The sequence below is a fragment of the Cariama cristata genome, unplaced genomic scaffold (assembly GCF_000690535.1).
Source record: "Cariama cristata isolate BGI_N322 unplaced genomic scaffold, ASM69053v1 scaffold6362, whole genome shotgun sequence".
Taxonomy (NCBI): Eukaryota; Metazoa; Chordata; class Aves; order Cariamiformes; family Cariamidae; genus Cariama; species Cariama cristata.
Genome location: NW_009604302.1, coordinates 1 through 23,376, shown reverse-complemented (window position 1 = coordinate 23,376; position 23,376 = coordinate 1). Strand labels below are relative to the sequence as shown.

At 38.3% G+C, this 23,376-nt stretch overlaps 1 protein-coding gene across 1 annotated transcript; it reads right to left on the bottom strand.

Annotated features, from left to right (window-relative positions):
- Positions 1 to 1,295: 1,295 nt before the first annotated feature.
- Positions 1,296 to 22,836, bottom strand: SMC2 (structural maintenance of chromosomes 2). The gene is made up of 24 exons (XM_009695522.1): positions 22,669 to 22,836; positions 21,606 to 21,755; positions 20,766 to 20,888; positions 18,563 to 18,601; positions 18,256 to 18,366; positions 18,049 to 18,093; positions 17,311 to 17,544; positions 16,504 to 16,653; positions 15,599 to 15,832; positions 14,553 to 14,712; positions 12,432 to 12,549; positions 11,528 to 11,666; positions 11,163 to 11,282; positions 10,645 to 10,849; positions 9,929 to 10,064; positions 8,787 to 8,911; positions 7,864 to 8,057; positions 7,437 to 7,580; positions 6,981 to 7,175; positions 6,225 to 6,425; positions 5,524 to 5,640; positions 3,426 to 3,586; positions 2,412 to 2,559; positions 1,296 to 1,499 (listed from the first exon to the last, which is right to left on the bottom strand). Exons 1-24 carry the CDS (start codon positions 22,834 to 22,836, stop codon positions 1,296 to 1,298), a joined length of 3,621 nt encoding a protein of 1,206 aa, XP_009693824.1.
- Between the last annotated feature and the right edge of the window lie 540 nt (positions 22,837 to 23,376).

Below are 23,376 nucleotides of genomic sequence, written 5' to 3'. Positions count from 1 at the left end.
ATACAAAAATATATTCCATGTATATATTTTTTAGATATATATCTCTGAGAGATGAGGCCATGAAATGATTAAAAATTTTATTCAAATAATATTCAAGTTAACATTTCCAAACTATTCCAGACATGGACACCCCTCCCAACCCCCCACCTCCCCAAACCAGCCTCCCTTAAACTTACTTTTCTAAATGTTACTCTGAAACCAAGGCGGGGGGGGGTGGTGTGAAATCAGCTATGTAGAGGAGAGCGAGCAAATACAAACTTCATGGATGTTAGCTACCACCTGGCTGGAGCATCACCAGGCAAGACAAACATTGTCAGATGATGCACCCCCCCGAAACATGGAGCCTCACTGCTCCTAGTGGTGGGCCTGCGTCGCCCCGCTGCACTCCAGCTTGCCGTGGTGAGCAGAGACCACCTCTGCGGTGCTGGCACCAAAGCTGTGTTTCTGCCTTCTGAGTGCACGATAATACATTATTATTTCTGGCCAGTGAAGGCAGCACCCAATGTTATTTGGGTTCATGGGTAAGGGAAATGCAGCAGGGCACAGTGAGGGGAAAGACACATCAGGATGTCTGAATTCAATTATCACCATCCATGCCTAAAAATATTTAACCTTCTCCTACCTCCAATGTTTACAGAATTAAATAAGCAGGAAGTTCAAAACTGAGAAAGTGTTTAATTCTGAGTAGGCACTGTTCATGAAAAAGAGTGAGGAAGGGGATCACATACACAATCAGGTTGTGTAGTTCAAGATACTTATTGATAAAAACATCAGTAGAGCCAATTGCAAAAATTGTAAAAACGTGGGAGTTTTAGTTAGTTAGTTACAATTGCTGATGATGGCCTTGTTCTTTTATAGTAGCTAAAAAATTAGTCTACCACTTTTCTCTGGTTACTTGGCAACAGGAGACAGACAGGTTTACACTTTGCAGCAGGTTCCCTGAATGCCATAAACACAGCATGTCAAATCAGATTTTCCTCATTCAAAGGCTTCAGCTCCTCCTCTGGAGATTACAGAGCTACAGTTTATGTGCATTTAAGTGAAAATGCTTGCAGAGTGATGGACAGGAATGTCTTGGGGGACACCAAAAGGAATAAATGCAGCCAGTTTAGCCAACAGTATAAGCAACAGTCCTGTTAATTTCAATTTTTAATGAGGTGTGGATGTGAAGTAATAGCTAAGAAACAGTATTGCAAAATACATTTTTAGAAAGTTAGTTACAACTGGAGAATTTCTTGCTGGCCTAGCTATAGACTGTGGACAGAGAAGTCTTAAGAAGCTGCCTCGCTGACCCTTCATGTGCAACAGAAGTTTCTTGGTCCTGCAGGTTCTTTTTTGTCACTCTTGCCTGCTTTCTCGGCTTTCTTGACAGCAGGTGAATTAATTCTGGTGCGAAATTGATCGTGTCTTGCAACAGTGGATACACCATCCACAAACTTGGTCTGGTAGAGGACATTTGCGTTGTTAAACATTCCATCCTTCAAGGACACCACAATGAACTAAAACAAACCAGAAAGCTTAAAAGTAAATGCTGCCATCCAAATAAAGACTTTAAACAACATTGGAAAAGGCTTCTAAAAAGAGGATTTCTTCTACTTTATTTGGCTAATATCTTGGTGGCAGTTCTTAAAAAAATATTCTAAATGTAACCAAAGCCCAACAGAATGTGCTAAGTGGGTTAACATATACCCACAGGCCAGACATTTTCTGCAGCTAACAATGTACAGCTCTGTCCATGTCCCAGTGCTTGGCCTGGGATACAGGCCACAACATGGAATACCTGTTCATGGTGCATCAAACACTGGAAAAAATCTTGCCATGAATTTTGTAAGAATGCAGGATCTTTCGTAGTCCAAAGATATTGCTCAAATTATTCTACAATACTGGTAACAAATGTTCCTCTCCTCTCTTGCATAATTTGGAAAGGACATGTCCTACCACCAAATAGAGATTGGTACTGCCTTTCACTCAGAATAGTAAGTTTCTTCAGTTCCACAGGTTTTTTTCATGCACAGGCCACAGAGATACAGAGATTCTTTCTACTAGTGCCTGGCTTATTTCAACATGGTCAAAAATAAAATATTTTAAAGCTCAGGTTAAAGAACTCTAGCAAAAAATAAAAATTTCAATTCAGGATGTGGGTCAATCCTAAAATTGATCATATCACAGATGTTCTTCCCTATTACTATCTGCTTTTTAGCTGCTGCAGCAACAGCTTAACACTGAAAGATAATGCTCAGAAGTTTCACAGTTGTTGTATCATCAGTGTAACTTCCAGCTGAAACAACTTAGAAATACAACAGACATCTCTGAAATAAAATGCTTGAACAGCTGAGACTCCCTACTGGCAGACTGCCTCTGGAAACTATGCAGTGCATAAATAGATAATCACAATAGTTTCAAGATCATACCTGGGAGTGTCTGAAATGAGTATGAAGCATCTGCCCAATATTCTGGGTATGAGAGAGGTCAAGGGCTGCATCCACTTCATCCAAGATGTAAATTGGGGCAGGTTTGAAGAGAAGCATGGCTAAGATCAAGGACAGGGCCACCAATGATCTAATACAAAGAATAAGAAAGTTATGTTGTACTCTCTTGTTTGAGAGGCTTTGGCTTATGAAAACAATCATTTGGTGGTAATAAAATGCTCTCTCAAAAGCAGATTCATGCTATGAGTTCTGAAAAGACAGAATGACAGCTTCTGCTACAACTTCTGATTTTAAAATGACACCTTCAGCCAGAAATTACAAACGTTACTTACTCTTTTATCAGAAGATGGGTGAGTTGGGTGATGATATTTAAAATCATGTTGTTGCTTTACCTACTTTCAATTCTGAGTTTTGCAGTGCTGTTTTTCAACGTACAGTTCTTGAAGCATTCTGTCCTTCAGAAAGTTCTATATCTGTCTCACCTCTTCCTAAATTCTGTTTGTACTTTCCAATTTGTTAGATTTTTCCTTAGAAGTTGCAAAAAAGCACATACCCTACCCGCTAGCTGTAATCAGTGGAGAAGAAAACTGTCACCATGACACTACTTTGACACAAGGGCAGAACTTGTCTATACAGATTTTTGAGATTACAACTCAAAGGCTGGAGTATTTAATTCAACAGTACTACCTCAGTACTACCTAGAGTTAACTGCAGTTTTTCTCACCACTCAATTCATTTTTTTGTCACTTCTCCATGGAGTAACATCTTGTTTGTTACCATATGCCAAGTAATGCATTGATCTAAGTCGTGTTCCTGTTTGAGCTGAACTGAATTAATAATGCTTTCAATATTAAGTAAGGCTGGAAGGAGACGAGTCCCTAACTTGACTAGGGAAAGGATTCATTTTTTGCTTTTCTGAACTATAATTAGCTGGACATACCAATTATATACACATTGCAGTGGAAAACAAACAAAAAACCCACAAAGTTCGCCAACCTTTGTCCTCCGCTAAGTTCTGTTAAGTTTTCCTTCCAGGTCTTTCCTAAGGCAACTCTGAACTCCAGACCATCCAAGACATTCTGGGTTTTACAGGGTACTAGCATAGCTCTGGCTCCTGGCAGAAGTGTTGAGAAAATTGCACCAAAGTCTTCATTCACCTGGAAGTCAGATCATAAAAGATGTACATACATGCTTTGAATCAAGAGCACAAACAGCTAAAAACCTAGCAGTAAGCTGCACTATGCTCTGCACGTCTTGCCTGATTTAACACAATGACTTCTTATGTCTTAAAGATAGCACATACAGGATAGTGAGAAAATATTAGCATGAGATCTTTTATTTTCTCTGTGTTGAAAAGAGAAGCAACATCGGGGGCGGGGGGGCAGCGGACAGCGAGAGGACACTTTACACCAAGCATTTTAGAAGGATCAAATGAAAGAAACATTGGAAGGCTTCTTTATGCTATCAGCTAGAGAAATGGTTGTACCTCAGATTTATTCCCTGGCAAATTGTGATTTCTGTCAATTAAAGGGCTATTAAAAGTATAAGCATTTTATAAGAGGCAGACACTGGCAATGTCCAGGTATCGGATGGGATGCAACTTTATAAATGTAGATTAAAATTTCCTAGGTCAAGGAATATATCTGAGAACGCACTTATTCCACCACCCATCATGCTCTTAAATACAGTTCACTAATTTTTGCCAAACCAGATTTTGCAATGAAAAGGTACCATTTTGTCCATCATTAAAAAGTAATAATCATTTTAGTCTACAAGGTTGGACCTTTCAGAGTTAGGTGCTTGGCATTAGGCTATAAAAGTGAACTAGGGATAAAACTCAATGTTGCAAAGAAGCTTGACACAGCAGAACTTGCTTAGCATGAGTGGCTAGATTTGCTTAAACGTTAGGCCACAAGCTGCGAACTTTCACCTAGAAAACCTGAACTTGTCTTGGAGTTGTTGCTTAGCTATGTGAAAGGCAGACCCAAGACCAGTGTGACTGGAAGATAGGGAAGCTACAGGTGTCAGCAGAAGCTGCAACTGATCCAGATACGAAAAACTAACAGCCTCCCTGGAAGGTGGAGAAAGAATCCACTAAGGAACAAGAAGACCGCAGATCAAAAATTACCATTGGACCAACCATCACATGGACAATGCATTAAGAGCATATGAGGGGGTGGGAACTTAGACTGTAAGAGTGTAATTGCCCAGCAATTTCTTTTCTCAGGGTCCCTCCCCGGAGGCACCCAGCTCCAGCTGTCATTCTGCTGTACCATCCAAATAAATTAATTATTTTTCTAAGATTTGAAGTTAGAGACTCTGCTATAGCAAACCCAGAGGAAAGAAATTTCTTTAACATCAGTGGTATCTTGAGTACAGGCGGTAATAATTAAAACTGATACTTCATTTGTGAGCAATTTAATCTTAGATAGAATCAATCTTCTCAAAGGTCAAAAAGTACAAGTTCTCCTGGTACAGCAGAAAAGAATATGCTAATGTAGAAAGCAAAAGGGAAAATTTTATACTTATGTTATAGTTCATTATATGAGAGAACTAGTAAGAATACACAGTGCTTAGATAACAGAAACATAAATCAGCTGTTGCTGTGTTCCAGTGTTACCTACTTATCCTGTCAGCGACAGGAACAGCAGCCCAGCTTCACGGCCCCACATGCTACGGGGCTACACAGAACCAGATTTTTAACTCTGGTCAAATACTGGTTTAAGCAAACAAAAAGAAAAATAGACTGTATCACTGTTTTGTCTCTCAAATGGAAGTTGGACAATGATTTCAGCATGCCAGTAGCCTAACCTTCCTTAAATTTTTGTGGACACTAAAAGGGAATGGCGAAGTAGTTTTGCAGGTTTAACTGTATCTTTACAATTCTCAGAGAATTCATGTCTTATTCTCAAAAGTGAGATGAAATATGAGAAATGAAGTGGTTGGTTTGTAATTTAAATATTAGGCAAGGGAGATTAGTTCTGGAAAGAGACCTTTTTTTTTTTCCCCCCTCCATGGAAAGAAACAAAACAGTAATTTAAGATAAATTAAGATCCTCTGCTAAAATGTGAAGATTAGATTTCAAGTGTCATACCTTTTTCCAAGCTACATGTAAAGCTTCAGTTTTCTTCTGGTCAAGCTCTTCAATAGCTGCAAGAATTTTTGACTTGTCATTCTCTACAATTCTTTTTTTCTTCATTAAGTCATTGTACTGGTGCAATGAGAAGAAAAGATTGGTTTCAACGAACTTTGCACTCAAATAGATTTTGTGCTAATCTTACAGTTTCACTGTTTATTGTTTTTGTAACTGTGAAATAAGCATTAACTACAAGATGGAAATCTAAAGCATTCATTTAGCTGTATGCAGGACTTAAGTTTTAGGATATTATACGCAAATTAAAGCATTAGAATTTTCAACAATCGGCAAGTTTTTTGATCTGCAACCTTTAATAAAAGTATGTAATTCTCAGATACTGTAATGGATACCACAAAGCTTGCCTAATGCTGCTGCTGCCACCTTTAGATGTCCTCGGGTAGGGAGGAATTAAACTATTCTTTTTACCATCCGAAGTCAAGATTATGCATAACCTAGAAAACTAGTGCACAAGTGAATAAATAACATATTTAAGATTAGTATAAAAGATCTAACAAAAGGTTTCCTGCTATCTCAGGAAGATTCAGTGTTATTTTTGGTGTATTCGGAAATAGAGCATATGAACATATAAAGCTACGTTATACATAATACCATATACCCAACCTGCCCAATCTTTACAGGTTAAAGCACAGAATGTTTACCCTCTCTTCTGTCTCAGAAAGCATTTTCATAGCTCTCATGTTCACGTTCCTTCCCAACTTCTCTTTTTTATCCTGCAATTTCTCCAGCTTCTGAATTGCTTCTTTAGGATTGTTAGTTTTGAAGTCATAGGCTGTGTTTGGCTGACCAAAATGTGCTTTCTCTGAAACTATCCACTCATGTTCTTGCAGCATTTTGGTCACCTGTAAACAAGAAGGTATGTTCAGGCTTTCCTCCCCCCCTTCACAAGTGTGAATCAAAAATAATTTCTAAAAAAAGAAAAAAAAAAAGTCAACGTCCTGAAATTACTCTACAACGTTAATTCTTCTACCCCAATACAGCACAGGTGTGTACCTTTACAGTGCTTCACGTGATTTCCAAGACTGTAGATGAACAAAGATTTTAAGGGAGGTTTTACATATACCCATCATGTTTACTTGGAACACATTTTTCTGTATCTGGACTAAGTCACTGTCACCAAATCTTGGGATTAGCTTCTCTAATTAGTTACACAATTTGTCCATACAGTCAGAATGTTCTTCTCGTTGATCACCACCTCACTGTGATCTGCTCTCTATTAGTCCATACTGATAAACTGTTACAATTTCCAACTCCTCCTCCTGGGATAAAACTTTTCACATCAAGAGCTGTAAATATGACAATGCTTATTAAGAAAAAAGGTTATTTCGTTTGCATGTGGCAAGGAAAAGAACCACTCTTGGTCACAAGATGCAAAAAAAAGCACAGTTCTGAAATACCTTGGCAGTAGCATCAGCAGTCTCTTGTTGACATTTGCTGATATTGTGTTCTAAGGCTTTAACCTTCAGCTGTAATTCATTATTCTGTTCTCTGTATTTTTCTATCTCTGCAGATCTGGCTTTAATTGCTTTATCCTGTAATGCAATTATTTCCTTTTGCTTAGCCAGCTCCTTCTGTGATTTCTCTACAGATTTCTGAAAAGCAAATCAAACAGCCATTTATCAGCTTCTTTTAAAGGCTGGTGTTAGATAGTTGTTGGAAGAGAAGGACACAGCAAGGAAGGAGAAAAAAATTCACATGTGGCAACGAAGCCAAAAAATAGCTAAATAGGCTAAATATAATTGAGTGCTGGCAAAAAAATCCAAATGATGAAATACACATTATAATTTGAGCTTTAGGGGATCATATCTTCAGTAACAACAAAACAGATAATGAAACACAGTATTCACTTTTACCTTTGTCTTGGTCACTTCAGCTGCCATAGCAGTAATTTCATTCTGGTAGGATTTAATTACTTTATCTAGATCCAATATCTGCTGTTTATAGGAGGCATCTTCTTGTTTTAGCTCTTCAAGTTCCAGAACTAAAGCTTCAACTTCCTAGAGAGATGTTTTCAAATTTATTACAGGTATACTTAAATGGAAAGAATTAAGATTCATTTTGACATAGTAAATGCTGCAGAAGATTAACAGTACCTGTTCTTCAGTAAGAGGGCAATCTCACAAAAAAAAAAAAAGCTTCAACAACTTTTATGTCAGTGACTACAGAATAATATATTAAGTTCCAAAACTGACAGTATTAAAACTTCAGGAGAATCAAACTTTCTGATTACTGCAACCACTTTTGACATTGAGAAAATTGCCAACAAAGGCTAAGTTTTACCTGCTGCTTTTCTTTCATTTTTTTGGTTGAAATGTCTGCCTTTTTCTTGGCACTATCAAGTTTCTGCTGGGCATTTTTTAGTTCTTTTTCAGACTCCGTTGCTGCATTTTTCATTTTATTCTCTAATACTTTGTATTTATCTTCTGCTTTCTTTTGGCTCTCTTCAGTTTTCTTTAATGTTTCTTCACAGTCCGCTGCATCAAGAAGTACAGTACTGAGACTGGGTATTGTTCTTATCTTTAAATTTACATCCTAAACTCCAACTGAAATAAATCTGTCTTTGCCTCTAACAGAAAAAAAATTGTTGGACATTTGCTAGTTACTGAAGTCAGTTATTGAGGCAAGTATATGCCAAATCACATGATCAAGAAGTAATTAATCAGAGGCTACCTAATAAAATATCACCTCATCCCTAGAATAATACGTCTACATATGTATCACTTCTGTCCATTTTTTTTCTTTAGATGTTTTGTTTATTGATGTATTTGCTTCCTTTTGCATTTTTTCCTTAGCTATATGAACAGTACTTCTTTGCAATGCTTTCTTGGTATGCAAACTATTTATATTGCTAACCTTAAATATCTACAGAAATAGATGGCTTGGAAAAAACCAAAGATTATTCAAATATGGGATTAAATCCCTTTTACAACTTCCCTGCAAAGCTATTTTTCCTTTTATTATAAGGTATATAAAACACTTAATAAGAATATAACTTTACTACAAGAGAATGACCAACCTTACGTGAATCACCTCTACACAAGTCTATGCGATTCTGTATTTGTTACACGTTCCAAAATATAAAGCTAGCATTTTCAAAGCGATAAATATTTTCTTCTTAAGCAAAGACTCTGCTACTCAAAGAGTCAAATATCCACCTCATTCCCAGCAATTTTCAGTTAAAAGATTAAGAACAGATTTGTCACCAATGGTTTTCTTCAGGGCAATTAGCTCTTCCTCTTGTTTGTGATAAGCACTTTGATGCAGCTTTGTCTGCAACAGCTCTGCTTCCCCAGACTTCATCTCCCACTGCTGCTTCAGTTGCTGGAACCTTTGAAGACAGTAATGATAAACACTGCTATAATGAACGGGACTCAGTACTTCAGTTTCAAAGCTGAAATAAGTAGATACAGAAATAAGTAGATAAATACTTATATTCCCATTCTAATGTGAGATACAACGATGACTGTAGGACAAATAACCTTAAAATGCATGAACATCTGATATAATTTCTTTAATAGTAATTGTGAAGTTCGTATGTATGTAAGTAATTATATACATAACTCCTGGCTATGTAGCCCTGATAAGATATATTAAAAACAAACAAATGCAACATATGGAATTTGGCAGCAATGCAGAGCTCATGTTTTTCCAACCAGCAGCATGACAGATGCTAGGCTGAAGCATTAAAGAAAAGATATCTAAAAACAAAACTCTTTTCTTCCTTTTGGTCATATTTCTGGAAGTCTATTACAACTTAAAACAATTTGAAAAATAAATCCAGGTAGTAGATAGCACACAACATTACCTCCTTGTGGGACTTTTACAGAACTGACTAAACATATTTTTATATTCCACCTTTTAAAAAGATCTTCAGTAACTGAGTAGCTAAAAATCAAATATACTTTAAATTATTTAATTTAAATCATTATAGAAGTATCTCTCAGATATTCCCCTTTAGTAACTTTATATTTTCTTGGGAGAAAAATAAGAGCTATCACAGACTGAAATTCTGTATGGTTATTACAAAATATGGCTGGAACAGATTCATTCTTCAGTGGACTTCATGAAACTTTGGAAAACCTCAACTGATTTCAAGTAGACATCATTGTATGCCATTTTATTTCTTGTATTATCCAGAATAAAGTTGTGTTGCACATGTTATCTAAAAACTAAATTTGCTTGTTGATTGCTGTACTTACAAATTAAATTGAGAGGCGGAGGAAGGGAATAATTTTCTGCATATTACATTCTCAACAGGTCCTATGCCCTCCAAAACCACTTCTTTGTATTACATTTACTCATTCATGCAAGAGAAACGATAGACAATTTATCGGGCAAACCTTACTTTTCAGCAACATTCTGCAAGCTTGCCAGCTCATTCTCTACAGTCTGAAGTTCAGATTCCTTTGTCTTGAGTTGTAGTTCAACATCTTTTATTTCTTGAAGTTGAGACAATACTGGTGCAGCCTGTGAGCGTGCACCTGTTCAATGAAAAGAAAGCAAGTCAAACTAATTGGAATTAGGCTAGTGGATTCACCACTGGCAAATAGCAAATTCTGAATGTTAATAATGATACAGGTTGATTTGTTTCAGTTACAAAACAGAAAGGTAGCTAGGTTAAAGTTACAGTATTTCTCAGTGGAGAAGACTACCTCCTCTGTTACAAAATTTAGTTCTGCAGACATTGAAATCTACATGCGCATTTCTTGTGAAAACAACTAACTTGTCATAATTTGTGAAATTACCTCACATTAATTATGAATTACTTCAAAAAGTGCTTGCATTCAAAGCACTGCTCCCTCCAAGCGGATTATATTAGCAAATAAGATTTAAGTATTTAAAATCTAAACTGCTTTATGCAAATAGTTTGGCGTTAATTTTTTCTTAATCTAATCAATCTTATTTCAGCTCAAGACTGACAACTCCTTTCTCAAACAGACCATATTATCCCCAGTATGAGTCTGAACAAAAAGGTTGCTGTTCATTTTTTTAAAAAACGTGCAGACAGTAAACAAATCAACAGACACACAGTATTATTATACAAATAAAACCAGCAATTGCCTCCGTGCAGAGTGCCCTGGGGGTCAAACACATCTCCATCAAGTGTAACACTTCTTGTCATTATCCTCTTGTCAAAGGTCACTTTCTTAGCATTATCCATATTATTACAGATCAGTGTTGTTCCAAAGACATATTCCATTGCCTTCTGCAGTTCAGATTCATATTCAACTAGAGAAAGGGCTAAATGCAAATTATCACGACCAGCCTAGAAATCAAATGAAATGCAGTTAGTATGCCTTAAGTTACAAGAATTTTCAAATTTAATTTTTGTTTTCCCTTGATAAAAATATTTTCTAAAAACATTACTTTTAAAAACAATTTCAGTTAAAAGTAGAATAACTAATATCCATCCAAACATCGCATAGTTGAAAAGATACAAAGGAAAAAATTAAATCAAGATACTCTCAAACTCTTATTCTTATTAGTATAACTATTAAGAAGCCCATGTTTTCAGCAAAGAAACAAAATGAAAAAGGTACACAAGCACAATAGTGCAAATAGTGTATTTATTTACATACCAAGGTTTGGGCCAACTTGACTATGTCTTGTCCAACACACCTGGCTGAAATTTTGTTTAGTGGAATGATGGTGTATCGACGCTTTAGTTTACCGTTTTCCAAAAGCTTTTTGCCAGTGACCTCAAATGAGAAGAGTTGCAAAGCATATCTGAATACATAACTGATTTTATAAGTAAGACATAGGGCATTGCAAGAGGAATATATTGTTGCCACTAACTATGCATGTCCCTCTTGACCTAATTTAAACATGTACATGGGTCCAACCCACCTCTTAAGCATTCAGTAACAATGCACATGCTCACTAACTCTGAATCACACGACATCATCTCAACATTCAGGGCTCTGTATTAAAGTAATAAACATACCTCTGTGTCCACAATAACGTTATAGAGTTTCCCTCCAGCTGCCACTTCTAGGGCTTTGGCTTTGGATAGATCTTTCAGAGTGATAAGAGACACAACAAGACCTTTCACACGGTTTGGATTCCATTTTTTTTCTGGATCTCTTAAAATAAATTTAAATTATGATAATCACATGTTTGTTTCTCTCCCACACATCTTAAAAAAATGATATTTAAAAACTCATCCTGCTTATTATACTGGTATAAGAAATTCTAAATTCTATCAGGAAAAAAAACACAGAAAATGGTTAAATTAAATACTTCAGGGCAACAGACTTCCCAATAAAGAGTCAGTTTCAAAGTCATTAAAAGAATATCCTTCCTGATGTTGGTATAATTTGTCTACACAATTTTCAATTGGTTTTTACTATGGGTTCTATTACTAACACAGCTATAGGAATATGTTCAGACTGATTGTTACATATATCTGATTGGTGGAGACAGATACAATGTTGACCTCTGCAGACCAAGTCTACTCACAGTTCTTGGGCAGGACTCTGAAAAGTAATGATTACATGTTTTTGCAGTTTAGACCTTTGGATTTTATGGTTTCAGCTACTGAAGCTGAGTTATGGCTTGCAAACACCACCATATAAAACTTTTAAATTCCAGTAATTTTGATAAGGCTGTCATTTAAGAACAACTGTTTCACTTTCCCTGCTGCCCATAAATTCAGTTAACATTTCCCGATTTCCCCCTTCTCCCTCCCTTCACTTGCATCACAGGTAAGATAGTCATTATTCACTGCCACAAAAAGGAAAGCGACAGCTAAGCAATTGATGGAATTACCCTGTATGTCCCATAAGCCACACATAAAATGCCCCCAAAGATACTTTCAAATGTCTTTTAGGATCACACCAAGATCTTACTTGTATTGAAACTGTAGATGAGGAAACTTTGCCATTAAGCCTTCATACAATTCTCTCAGCTGGTTGATGTCATGAGTCAATGCATTCTTTTTTGCTAAAAGGGCTGCTTCTTTCTCTTCTTTAGAGTTGAACACAAGCAGTAGACAAATATCCAGAGCACAGAAATTTATTAGCTTAAAAATTGCTATGCGACAGTGTTTATCTACATATATGCAGAGAATATTTAATTGAAAGACTTCCCAAAATACTTTGTAAATTTCCAGTTCGGACAAATTAGAACCATCACAATACCAGACATGCAAAGAAAGAGTTCAAAGTCTAACGTGCTTCTCTGAATGTCATTCTGGAATATCAATTTACAGTTTGAGTAGCTTCTGCAACAAATGTTACCTGGAATGAGAAATGAACTTTAAGAAGTGTTTTATATAGGGAAAACCAGGAAGGAATAGGAAAGTTCGTCACTTTTTCCATCTAAATTTTAGATGGAATTTAAATTTTCCATCACCTTTTAAAACATTTGGCCTGAAGTTTGTAATGTCAAGTTATTTTAAACTATTTTCTATGGAAGCAAAAACTTGCAGAGTCTTCAGCAGAGAAATTTCTTTGTGAATGAAAGCAGCATACTTGGTTTTTCCGTTCCTTCTTGTGCCGGGTCTGGCTTGCATGGAGTTAACTTTCCCCATAGCAGCCTTCCTAACACTGTGCTGTGTATTTCCAGTAGAAAGGTGTTGATAACCCACCAGTGTTTGGCTGCTGCTGAGCAGGGCTCCCACAGCATGAAGGCTGCTTCTCCAACCCATCCTCCAAAGGCCAGTAGGCTCCAGTGGGCAAGAGGCTGGGAGGGGACATAGCCAGGACAGCTGACCCAAGCCAAGTACCATACCATATGAAGGCATGCTCACCAGTTAAAGCTAAGAGAAAGGAGAAGGGGAGCGGGCATTCATTATTAAGGCGTTTGTCTTCCAGAACAGCTGCTATGCCCTACTTCCCAGGAAGTGGCTGGATATCACCTGCTGATGGGAAGCAGAGAGGAAACATTTTTGTTTTCCTGTGCTTCTGTGTCTGACAGAGCCAGTTCCAGCTGGCTCCAAGAGGGACCCACTGCTGGCCAAGGCTGAGCCATCAGTGGTGTTGGTAACGCCTCTGTGATAACCTATTATAAAACGGGGAAAAACTGCTGTGCAACAGCAGTTGGGAGAGAGAGGTGAGAATCTGTGAGAGGAACAGCATTGCAGCCCCTGAGGTGAGTGCAGCGGGGGGGGAGGAGGTGCTGCAGGCCTGGAGCAGAGATTCCCTGCCAGCCCATGGTGCAGCCCATGGTGAGGCTGGTTGTCCCCCAGCAGCCCATGGAGGCCTACACTGGAGCAGATCCCCACCTGTAGCCCAGGGAGGACCCCACACTCGAGCAGAGGGATGTACCCAAAGGAGGCTGGGACCCCGTGGGAAGCCCGCGCTGGAGCAGGCTCCTGGCAGGCCCTGTGATCCCATGGAGAGAGGAGCCCAGGCTGGAGCAGGTTTGCTGGCCGGGCTTGTGACCCCGCGGGGGACCCAGGCTGGAGCAGTCTGCGCCTGAAGGACTGCACCCCGTAGAAAGGACACGTGGAACAGACCCACGCTGGACCAGTTCATGAAGAACTGCAGCCCATGGGAAAGGCCCACTTTGGAGAAGTTTATGGAGGAAGAGTGTGAGGAGGAAGGAGCTGCAAAGACAACATGTGATGAACTGACTGCAAGCCCTGTTCCCTGTCCCCCTACACCACCCGGGAACAGGAGGGAGAGAAAATCCAGAATTAATTTGAGCCCAGGAAGGGAGGGGTGGGAATGTCTTGTAAGGTTTGTTCCTATTTCTCATTATCCTACTCTGATTTGAGTGGTAATAAATTAAATTAATTTCCCCAAGTGGACGCTGTTTTGCCTGTGACAGTAATTGGTGAGTGATTACCCTGTCCTTATCTCAATCCATGAGCCTGCCATCATATTTTCTCTCCCCTGTCCAGTTGAGGGGAGAGAGTGATAAAACGGCTTTGGTGGGCACCTGGCAGCCAGCCAAGCCCAACCCACCACACTGCTATATTCCTTTTCAGATTCCCCCAAAATTATGCACCAGAAGTCTGCACAGACCTTCAGAGTTCAGCTTCTTCATTTGGTTCTCTAGTATTTCTTTCGTTTTTCTGACAGCTTCAAGTGCTTCTTGGTCTTTCTTGTAGCCTCCATCCATCTTTTTCATTTCAGCTTGTTTTGTCTTTAATTCTTGCTGCACATAATTCAACTTCATTTGAGCCTATAAGGATTAAGAAAATACAGAACCAGAAGATTTTCAAAGAGAATCTTGCAGCTGCAGATTTAGAACACTTGGACTAACAAGGTGCTCATATAATTTGTAAAAGTTTACACTGGTTGCAGAAATGTCAACAAGCAGCCTTGGCTTTTGAAAGTAAGTGTGTAGGTGATTTGGAAATAAAAATATAAATCATGTATTTGGATACAGGAAGCCATACTAGTACATGAATAGAGTCCGAGAAGAAACAAGGCAAAATAATGTGGGACACAGAAGTCCTTGTTATTTTCACCAAAAGAGTTTTTCCTTAAGCGAGACGAACAAGCTGCACTTTCAGCTTTGAAAATCTAAATTTCACTGGGAAAACTACCCCAGCAGAGGCTTCCTATCTTAACATAAAAAAAGTGGTGTCTGTTTCAGTCACGTGACTAGCACACAGTTTAACTGAAGAGAAGGTAGTTTCTTCTGAACTCCTCATTCACAGCTACAGGCATCTTTATCTTGATTCCATTAAGTTTTACTGTAGGAATCTCTATAGTATGAATATGTATCAAGGAGAGCAGTCTTAATTTCTTCCTATTCAACACTGTCATTCATTTCAGTACCATAAGCCCTATTTTATGCCTCAAATGCCAGTTTCTATACTTCCTCACAGCAACATTATAGCTTTTCCCTATTTATCTATATTTATGTAAGAATATTTTCATTTTTTAAATGACCTGTTTTATCAAAAAGTCACCTTAATGCATATTCCAACTTGTAAAATATCTTTCATAGATATTCTGCAAATGTTTTCATTGACCTTTCAAAAGTGTGTCATTTGGTTTTCAGACAATTTTCAAAAGAAGCAGGAAGGCTGGTCTGAGACAGGCAGAGCTTTTATTCTTACCTGTTTAGCCTCTGTTACCGCTTTGCTGATTTCATTTTTGCAGGTCATCATCTGCCCAGCAAGAGTAGCTTCTTCCCCATCATCATTGCTGGACAAGCCAGCAGACACAGCATTAAAATGCAGTTGTGCTGCAACTAAAGTATCTGCATCTTTTTCACTTTCTTCCCGTAAAGCATTTAGTTCTTTCTCCATCATCTTTAGTTCTTCCTCCTTTGACACTAATGCTTTAGAATCCTTCAGCAAAACAAAGAACAAAGACAAAAAAAGGAAGAGAGAAGCCGAGTCCCATTAACTTTAAATTCATGTTGTTTAGATAAGGAGCTATGATCAGTTTTTCATTAACTATATTTCTATGACTCTTTGTCAGATTTTGTGATCTTATGATTTGTGTTTGCATGTTTTCAAGTGTGTACTTGCCCCAAGAGTGCACTGAAGATCTATAGAAAGATGAAATACAGGAAGAGATGAGAACTGCCCAAGAACTAGGAGAAATAACTCATTCTTCCCAATATGTAGAAAATAAAGTATTCTTCAGTGCTCCTCTTGCATAAAAAAACCCATCAACTGCCAGAAATACACAATGTAGAAACTTCTCCTTTAAGAATACCACATGTCCAAAGAACATACTACTTTTGAAGTTATAGAGATCTCTCATGAGCCTAACAGAAGGCTGGCAACCATAAAGAATTGCACTTTCTTTGTGTATGCATCACATTTTTTTCTAACAGGAACCTACTACCTAGCCCGCACAAACCCAACAATGCCCTTACCATTTCTTTCTGCTTTCCTGATGTAATTCTTGCCAATTGTAGGATTTTTCTTACCATAATAGGTAAGAAAAAAGAGCTGTCCCACTCAATCTGAATTATTTAGTGTTTAAAGAAAATTATATACAAAGATCTTACCTCCTGCATACTTTTTAACAGATCTTTGTACTTAACCTCTTCATTTCTTAAGTTTTGACTCTTGAGAACAAAGGCACTTTGTGCTTTAGTATTAACTCTTTGACTTTCTGCAAGAGAATCTTCCAGTGAATGGAGCGTACCACCAGCATCCTACAATCAGAAATAAAGGAAATTTAATTTAGCCTGAGAAACTGATACAGTATTAGTAATATTTCATCTGCTCACAGTTATATGTAGAAGAAGAGATAAATATCTTATCAAACAGGCAGTTAGACTCCAATGCAAACAGGTCAGAACATCTCTTCCCTCTGAAATGCAAACTATCTTGAAGCCATGACTGAAGGCCCATGGGACACTGTCCCTGTACGAAAGCTGCATTTAGTCATCCAAAGACCTTATGGGCCACCCTGTATCTAACAAAATTTACTGCTTCCAAAACTGAGGTCAGTGCTGATTTTTATTCAACAAGAGCTTCCTACTTGATCTCTTTTGAAACATCAACAAAAAGGGAGGAAAAAATCTCTGGCAAAACTTACCATTGAATGCCCAGAGTGGAAACATGAGGGCAAACAGTTTCTATTCTTCAGTTGTTATTCATTTACAGTGATTGGAAGTAAAGCATTTCAGACAAACGAAAACTTTAAATGGATGTCTTTTAGACAATGGCTAAGAAGGACAATGAGCAGTTTATAGTCTAAACAACCCACTAGAAGAAGATAAAAATTCAAGTGCATATTATCCGTAAAAATAATTCCCTTGTCATATAACTCCTTGCATTCAGATGAGCATGACTCTGTTCTCACTTACCTTATACCTTTTCTTTTCCATCTCCACTATTTCTTCATTAAGTTGTCTCACCATCTTTTCACTTTCAGCTATTGATTCCTGAAGCTTCTCTACATTAGCCTGCATTTCCTTTAACATTTCAGCAGCAGATACCTTTGTTTCTTCCGCCAGAACAAACTGATAAGCTATACAAAGACGGCTTAAATGTTCTATTGCTCGTATTACTTTTTGGTATTCTAGATAGGATGCTCGTTCCTGAAAAGACATCAATTAAAAAACCCTCTAAAATTTGATGGAAAAATAACATTAAGTAGGACTGTTATAGAAATATTCTAGGCACTTCTACTAACATTATTATTTGTAGATAAGGGGAAGGATTCTCCATGTTAATTAATATATTCGGTATTGTACATTGCAGGCCTGCTTAGGAAAATCTTAGATAAAACAATACTTGTACAATTGATTGCACAGCAGAAATATCACTTGACACAAGTTTTAAGAACTAAGATATGATTTTATCTTCTATTTTTAAATAGTTCTCGCTTTCTTCCTTCTCCCTACATTCCCCTCTAGGATTCCCGGAAGTCCTGAATGTCACATTTTCTGTATTTAGACAGAAGATAAAATTTATCTCTTTTAAAAGATTCTACAAAGCTTGAAAACTTGCTGTTGTTTTAGCCACCACATACTGATTCAGGGTAGCTGGAAGTATTTTTTCAGTACTTTAAGGACCACACCACTCTTCTAATTTTTCCATACCTCTTTCAGTTTCTGGAAGGTTGGAGTGATCTCCTCATTCAAGACCTGAAACACAAACCAGAACATTTATATTCCCTTTTTTTTAAACTCTTACATGTCTAAGCATGAATACCTAGTTCCAGGAGCAGAAAAATGAAATATTCTATAAGTTAAAAACCACACTACGTGAGTTATTCAGTTATCTTGAACAAATACAAAATGTAGTACCGTTTGAATTTCTTTCAGTTTGGCTTCCTTTTTCTCTATGGTTTTCTGGACAGCTATTTTCTTGCATTCATACATCCTAGTACCAGCTGCTTCTTCAACCATAGCTAAAATCTAAAATAAAGCAATGTGACAAAAAGTTGATGTTTCTTATGATGTTAGATAGGTTCAACTCAGAAAAGAGTTGAACATCTCATCTCCCTCTGACACTTTTTTGTGTGTGTGTGTGTGTTTGTGTTCCAAAATATTGACTCTTGTCATTCAAAAATCAGTAAAACTTCAGACAAAAAAACTCCCACAACTTTCTTACCTCTGCTGGCTTCATATTTAGAACTTTGGTAATTCGTCCCTGGTGACAGAAAGATAAAAAAAGAATGGTGTTTGTGTACTATGCAACAGTTAAAAAAAAAAAAAAACACACCACCAAACCAAAAACCTCACACTCAGTTTTACATGTTATATTGGTTACATTTGGTGATCTTCTATGACAGGTCTACAGCTTTGGTGGGTAAGGGAAGAGTGACTGACGTCATCTACATGGACTTGTGCAAAGCATTTGACACTGTCCCACATGACATCCTTGTCTCTAAATTGGAGACATGGATTTGATGGATGGACCACTCGGTGGATAAGGAATTGGCTGGATGGTTACAATCCGAGAGTTGCGGTCAACATCTTGATGTCCAAGTGGAGACCGATGACGAATGCCATTCCTCAGGGGTTGGTATTGGGACCGGCACTGTTTAACATCTTTGTCAGTGACATAGACAGTGGGATTGAGTGCACCCTCAGCAAGTTTGCCAAGGACACCGAGCTGTGTGGTGCAGTTGACATGCTGGAGGGAAGGGATGCCATCCAGAGGGACCTTGACAGGCTGGAGAGGTGGGTCTGTGCGAACCTCATGAGGTTCAACAAGGCCAAGTGCAAGGTCCTGCACGTGGATCAGGGCAATCCCAAGCACAAATACAGGCTGGGCAGAGAAAGGATCGAGAGCAGCCCTGAGGAGAAGGACTTGGGGGTGTTGGTTGACAAGAAAGCTCAACATGACCCAGCAATGTGCACTGGCAGCCCAGAAAGCCAACCATATCCTGGGCTGCATCAAAAACAGTGTGACCAGCAGGGCGAGGGAAAGGATCCTCCCCCTCTACTCTGCTCTTGTGAGACTCCACCTGTAGTTCTGCCTGCAACTTTGGGGTCCTCCACACAAGGACATGGACCTGTTGGAGTGAGTCCAGAGGAGGCCACAAAGATGATCAGAGGGCTGGAGCACCTCTCTTGTGAAGACAGACTGAGAGAGTTGGGGTTGTTCAGCCTGGAGAAGAGAAGGCTGTGGGGAGAGCTTAGAGCAGCCTTCCAGGACCTAAAAGGGACCTACAAGAAAGCTGGGGAGGGACTTTTTACAAGGGCATGGAGTGATAGGACAAGGGCCAATAGCTTTAAACTGGAAGAGGGAAGACTTAGATTAGATATTAGGAAGGAATTCTTCCCTGTGAGGGTGGTGAGGCACTGGAACAGGTTCACCAGAGAAGCTGTGGATGCCTGATCCCTGGAAGTGTTCAAGGCCAAGCTGTATGGGGCTTTGAGCAACCCGGTCTGGTGGAAGGTGTCCCTGCCCATGGCAGGGGCACTGGAACTGGGGGATCATTAAGGTCTCTTCCAACCAAACGATTCTATGATTCTATAACATAAATTCAAACATGATTTTTTTTTCTACAAGGATAATCTAGTTTACTCAATTGTTTTCCTCTTCAAAGTTCAAAGAAATCACTTCTTCAGGCAGCAAGCTTGAAATGGCCCTTATATCTTATCTTCGGCTCGTCCTCTACATTTCTGCTTACATCTTAAAGGAGTAATGTGCATATTTTGTCCTAGAGTCTTACTGAGTTGCTGGTGTTGAATAAGCTCTTAATCATAAACTGGCTTTGGAGACTTAGCTCAGACGTAACTAGTGGGAAGCAGAATAGGTGCCAAACTGCCCTTCCCGGCTCCCCTCACAAGTTGGGACAGTTCCATTTGAAACAGTAAATCCTGCTCTGTTTCATTATTCCTTGCAAATATTTCAGAGATTTGTCTAGTCCCTGAGTTGATGTTTATAAAGGTCTTTTCAAGTGGTTAGCTCTTCCTTTGTTAACTGTGACTTAAGGCGGCTGGTATATCAACTTCATTCAAAATATTGTCTAACATGCAACACACATAATAGGAAAGAAAATCTCTGTCTTTTTAGCAGAATAATAAAAGTAACACCTATCTGTTAAAGGGACAAAAAGGAAAATTAAATTGGAATACATTTTAGAAAAAGCTTGCTACAGGAGGTCTTGTGCTACAAGACACATGTTTTAGGGTCAAACTATGCTGTACTGAAAATCTTAACTACTTAACAGACATTTGATTTTTACTTGATAAGAAGTTGCTTTTCTCTGATTAGGAAACTAAGTGCTCTTCCACTATCTATCCTGCCTCAAGTTTAGTGCAACTTCTATTCTTTTTGGATTTTATAAAGATGGACACAATACCTGCATAATGAGGAAGTGAGGGTTATTGACATTAAGTCCAACAGAACAGAAGAGATCCTGCACACGAGTGTTGGTAGCATTCACACCATTGATAAGATATTTATTTCTACCTCCAATGACAATCTGGAGAAGGAAAAGAAACGGAAAAAGACTTTTAAGTGATTTAAAAATGACTTGATATTATGAGAATATAAACTGTGATAAAGAATAAAAAATCTGACCGAATCTCATGTATTTTTACATACACATATATATGCATACTATACAGAACATCAAAACAGATCTGGCTGGACTGAAGAGATATTTAAAATATCTGAGTAAAGCATAAGAAAGATCAGTCATTGAGGGCAATATTGACAAGAAAACTTCCAAACTGCCCAAGTTTTCACCTTTTTTTTTTTAAAACAAACAAACTTGGGAGACATCTTCATCAGAAAGATAAAGGTTCCTTTGTTCTTAGAGACCAAATTGAACACATAGTTCAAGTATTAAGAGAAAAATATGAAAGCAGAAGAAAAAGCCAAAAACCAGAAAATAATAACTTGCTTTAGGAACATTATTTCATCATTATTACGCTTCTGTGCAAGTGCATAGAAAACATTATTGATATAATACATTTAACAATGTTAAACTAATTTCCCAAGTAATTCCAATTTTTTTATCTAACACACTGCATCTACTTCTACCATTTGTGTTACCTACTACACTGTAGGAGCACTGCCTCAATTGCAAAAACTTAGACTTTAAAAATTACTTTTTTTTTTCTCTTGAAAAGTCACTCTGATGAGCACCATAAATGTGTATATATGTTACTAAGCAATACAGATACTAAACACTCACCTGTCTAGTGATGGTGATCTCATCATTAGCTTCAAATCCCAGTGGACTTAGTTTCTTGTCAGAATTATCAAAGGTAATAGACACAGTTGCTTTAGTAATTCCAGCTTGCCCATTTTTATAAACTAGATCTTGCAAGTTGGAAGCTCGCACCTAAATCCATGGAACAGATAAAGACATTTTTTTAAAGACATTCATTATACAACTTCAGTGTGCTACTGTAGGTTTTGAAGAAAAGAATGAAAAAAATGCAGATCTAGCTGTAGACTTATGAGTTCAAGTGAGAGACTGACATATGGGAGCTGCAGGGTGCTAGCATTGTAAAACCACAGGCAGAGTGCACCAGTCTAGTTTTAGTGAGCTAGCTAACTGTTTCTGCATGAGATTCCTGACAAAAGCTGCATAGATGTTTAAAAAAAACAACAAACAACAAAACCCCCAGATGACTAGTTCAGTCACCAGTACAATTACTTAAAGAGCATTTATTATTCATAATGCAGTTTACAGGGAAATGAATCAGAAAGTGTTCCTTGGAGACCTGCTGGATTTGTCTACAATTTGGGGGGGAGGGAATCACCTGAAGACAGAGATTCAAGTTCAGAGCACACAATTTTTTTATAACAGTAAAGCAGATACATCATCTTTTAAATAGCAGGCATTGCATGAAAAACAGCTTTTTATTTTTCTCTGATGAACCACCTTGCCAAATAGTAAGACCCAATCCAGAAGTGAAAAAGTTTATTACAAATAAACAAGTTAGTCCCTTTAGCTAAAAGATCTTTGGCTTGAGGCTGCTACCTTTTAAGCGGGTATTTTTGGTCTAATGTTCTAAGCTGCATACTTTGAGCTACTGTAGTATACTGATGAAACTGTAACTCAATCTTAGGGTAAGAATGAGCAAGAATGACAGAGATCCAGTTTTATGTAATGAAAAATCCAAATGAATAAAACTATTTTTTTGATAGAAGCACCACATCAGGTCTTCCATCAGAGATTACTCAAGAGAGTAATATGAAACACTGCTGACAGAAGAAACACCTTTTTTAAATGCCCCCTCTCTCTTTACCTGTGATAGATTGGAGATTCCCAACAGGAAACAGACTGAGTCCAAGATATTGGACTTGCCACTACCATTCAAGCCAGTAATGGCATTGAATAATGGGTCAAAGTCACGAACTTCCGTCCTCTGAGCATAGGATTTAAATCCTTCAAGAACAATTGACTTGATATACATCTTCTCTTACGTTTCTAAGGAACCAGGCAAAGTATTCCTCCCAAGAGAATTATAATCCTACATATTTCAAAGAAAAAAGAAGCAAATGAATCATACTGTATGCCAAACAAACAACTAAATGGGCGGGAAAACGGCAGGAATACATGACTTTTACAACAAAGATAGTACCCATATATAAACAGAAAATTCCAAGTAGACCTCAGATCCAAGAAGCATCCCAACAATAACCTGTACTTCAACATTTTTAAGCGACGTGACTTTACACAACATTCATCACGACATTTGTACGAAGACTGTGGCATAACCCTGATTTCTCACAGAGCTGGTCGTTAGTCCATCAGCCAACGAAGGAAAGGCCTGATCTTTCACAACCCGGCAGAAGGGGAGCCTCCCTTTCCAGCCTGCAGGACTGCTACCTGCTCAGCCCCACCGCACTGGAGGGCTGAAGCCCAGCAAAACCACAGCCTCGGCTCTGAGGCGCCGTGAACAGCCCCATCCCTGCCCCTGCCGCCGCCACGGCGCCTGCCCCATGTTCTCGCC